The 3217-nt window shown below is 24.1% G+C and overlaps 1 protein-coding gene across 2 annotated transcripts in view; it reads right to left on the reverse strand.

The window, feature by feature from the left end:
* Nucleotides 1–31: 31 nt before the first annotated feature.
* LOC108746813 overlaps nucleotides 32–3217 on the reverse strand; it is an 8000-nt gene continuing 4814 nt past the window's right edge. Inside the window, exons 16-22 of one of the 2 annotated variants that reach the window (XM_018483790.1) lie at nucleotides 2879–3088; nucleotides 2661–2772; nucleotides 2302–2497; nucleotides 1989–2122; nucleotides 1570–1719; nucleotides 649–870; nucleotides 32–256 (exon numbers count right to left, since the gene is read on the reverse strand). In XM_018483790.1, coding sequence (XP_018339292.1) covers nucleotides 92–256; nucleotides 649–870; nucleotides 1570–1719; nucleotides 1989–2122; nucleotides 2302–2497; nucleotides 2661–2772; nucleotides 2879–3088 — 1189 coding nt within the window. In that variant the 3' untranslated portion in view covers nucleotides 32–91. The remainder of the gene's footprint in view (nucleotides 257–648; nucleotides 871–1569; nucleotides 1720–1988; nucleotides 2123–2301; nucleotides 2498–2660; nucleotides 2773–2878; nucleotides 3089–3217) is intronic. The other variant, XM_018483799.1, reaches the window with a different exon arrangement.

A 3217-nucleotide genomic window follows, 5' to 3' on the forward strand; every position in this document is an offset into this window, starting at 1 on the left:
AGAGAGAGAGAGAGAGAGAGAATTATTTCTGTATATATATTTATTACTAAACATTTATTACATTTCACCTAAATTGCAACTAAATTTCTCTTCACATATAATGTAGTGTGTTTTTTGTATGATTTGTAATATTGTTGGATACGTTAAATGGATGTAATGATTTTTGAAATGACCATCCACATTGATTCGTCGACATTGATAACAGCTCAGCCACTTTTTGAGCATTTTGTTTTTCTTCCGAAGACGATTTCTTAATCTATAATATTACAAAATAATCAACTATTATTATAATAATTATTTCGAATTTTTATGTATATAATAAAATATTTCTTCAATTAAATTTAAAAAAAGAAAGAATAAAAAAAATATAAAAACATAAATATCTCTTAAAAATTGATGCAAGTTATATGATATATTTGTTTTTGCAATTCGTACAAACTTTAATGATATAGTTTAATCAAATATTATCATCTTTATATATATATAATTATTTTAAATCTAAAATAATTAATATAATTTATTATTATTATTTTTATTTTTATTTAAGAAAGAAATTATTATCTAACAATAAGAATATCTAAAGAAACTTTTTCTTTCTATACTCAAGGTATGTACAAATCGTGATGGTTAATTAAAATATTTACTAACTTCGTCAAATTTTCTTCTAACTTTATATCCTCTATATGTAGCTTGTATCATAGTAGCTGCTTCTTCTTCAGATTTAGCTGAATCGACATGATCTTCCATACATATTGATTTTTTCATTATTTTATTCTGTTGTTTCTTTATGGGAAATATAACATTTTGTTCCCAATGCTTGCGATGGTAATTTTTTTCTTGTCGATCTTCGTATCTTGATTTATCTATGACCTATAAACATTTTACATGTAATTTTTAAATATACATATACATATACATTATTGCAAAATAAACTATTTTTGCATACATGCAGTTGTATGTAATTACAATTAAGTAATAGCACTTTATTACTTAATATATCTTCTATTGCATTTTTCCATCTATATATTCCTCTATATATTACATTAAACACACAAATGTTACATGCATATTAATCACTCCACTTTTGTCGCACGCAATAACAGTAAAGTACAACATGTAAAATACTGAACGTAATAAAAGATTCAAGAATAAAAATAAAGCATAAGTCTTTGAATTAATCCTCAAATATTTAATACATCACATTCAATGCACTTGTACCCTAGTAAGCAAGAAACATTTTTGGACATTGCAATAACGTTACAACTCAGGTAGCGAATAAATATTATTTTGACATCAAATGACGAAAAATAACTACGTTAGCTTATTATATGGATTCGTTGCTGCAATACTGAACATTTAAAATGTTTTTTATAAGAAACTATACTTACTGGGACTGTTTCATATTGTGTATTATATATATTTCGCATATATTTCAAAATTACCTTTCAAAATTTTTTAATAAAAGATAGAATTCTAATTTTTTCTCTTTTACTTTTATGTTTTTGTTTCATTATTCCTTAATTCTCTATATTTCTTATATTTTTACAAGGTCCAGAGAAACATTTATACCGTCGGAATCTCATGCTGATGATGTTCATATATAGATTTTGTATTCTTTAAAAAATCCAAAGATTTTCTGGATAATTCACTTGTCTCGCAATATTTCGTATCACGAATGATAGGTTTATTATTTTTATTCCCATCATACTGCGTTTTGTTCTATGAATAAAAATGATACAGTATTATTCCAAAATGTGTATAAAGATACTTAATTATAAATTACTGTAATTATATTGACATTCTTATTATTTTTTAAAATAAAAATATCTATTAAACATTCTTTTCATATAAGAATTAATTTGCAAAATTATATAATCAGTAAAATTATAAACATTGATTTACATGTATTGACAAATATATTTATGATAGAATTTTTTAAATTTGTAATTTAAAATTAAATATTCATATTTTTTAAAGCTCTTTCTCACCGCTCTCATATTATTTTTGCCCATATTGCTGAGACAATTAGTTAGAATTTCAGGTGACATTACCATGCCCGATGAAGTTGTAATTTTTGATATATATTTTTTTGGTTCTTGAGTTTGCATTGTGTTGTATTGTTCTAAAAATAAGCATAGAATAAATATATCTCGATGAAAGTATCAAATAATATTATTAAGTTTATATAAATTCCTAAATTATATTAAATTTTTAAGAGAAAAAGGACTTACTAAAATATTATTAGTTACTTTATATGTAACATTATTATTATAATATTAATACATTTGTAATAATTTATACCTAAAAGATGTGAATCTATGCAACAATTTTTATTGCAATCTGCACGTATTCTCTCTAGAGATAATAGTGAGCTTTCTTTAGGAGGAGAATTAGAAGGGATAGGTTTTGTTTGAATCTTTCTTGTTTTTAGTTCTGAGATGTTTGTTTTTTGATACTCTTCAAGATATAACAGAAATTCGCGATACGTAACATAGTTCTGAAGCAAGAAGTACATTAACACAGATAAATTTTATATTGTTAGCTATTTTAAATGTAATTTGTAAAAAATACTGTCGAAGAATAATTGTCGAAGAATAGTGTAGGTGATGTACGTATTAAACGAAATCTGATACTTGTCTAATTAATAAAACTTAAATTACTTTATCTTCTCCTGCCCAGTTACGATTAGTTGGTTCGCTAAGTCCAAGTAAATCGATCCAGTGATAGTAATCTTCAGTTTGGTTACCATACCAATATTTTATAATAACAAATCTGTAAATTTCCATATTAATTATATATAGTTTACTTGTATATTAATTTCACATTTTATATAAGAATTGATAATTAAAACTTTTTAAATTGAAAATATAATTCATACGCGAGGCCATCATCCACCATTTTTTGTATTTCAGGATAAGACATTAATTCCATAAATTCAGGATTTTCAGGATTTCTTTTGACATCTACTAATTGCCACGGAGCTATAAGTCCAAATCTAACACATTTAAGTACTTCTAGCATATACCGCTTTCTTTCATTCCAATCATGCATTAACCATCTTACGGCAGACATTAAAACTTCCATTTCGCTACAAGACAAAAAAAGATGTTTGATATATTATTTATTATTATAAAATTTATATTATTTATTATCTAACGCGTTTTTTAATAAATCATTACTCATTAAGAAATAAAATTTAAAAGTTCAACATTTTAAA

This window comes from Trachymyrmex septentrionalis, unplaced genomic scaffold (assembly GCF_001594115.1).
Source record: "Trachymyrmex septentrionalis isolate Tsep2-gDNA-1 unplaced genomic scaffold, Tsep1.0 scaffold107, whole genome shotgun sequence".
In the NCBI taxonomy this organism is placed as follows: domain Eukaryota; kingdom Metazoa; phylum Arthropoda; class Insecta; order Hymenoptera; family Formicidae; genus Trachymyrmex; species Trachymyrmex septentrionalis.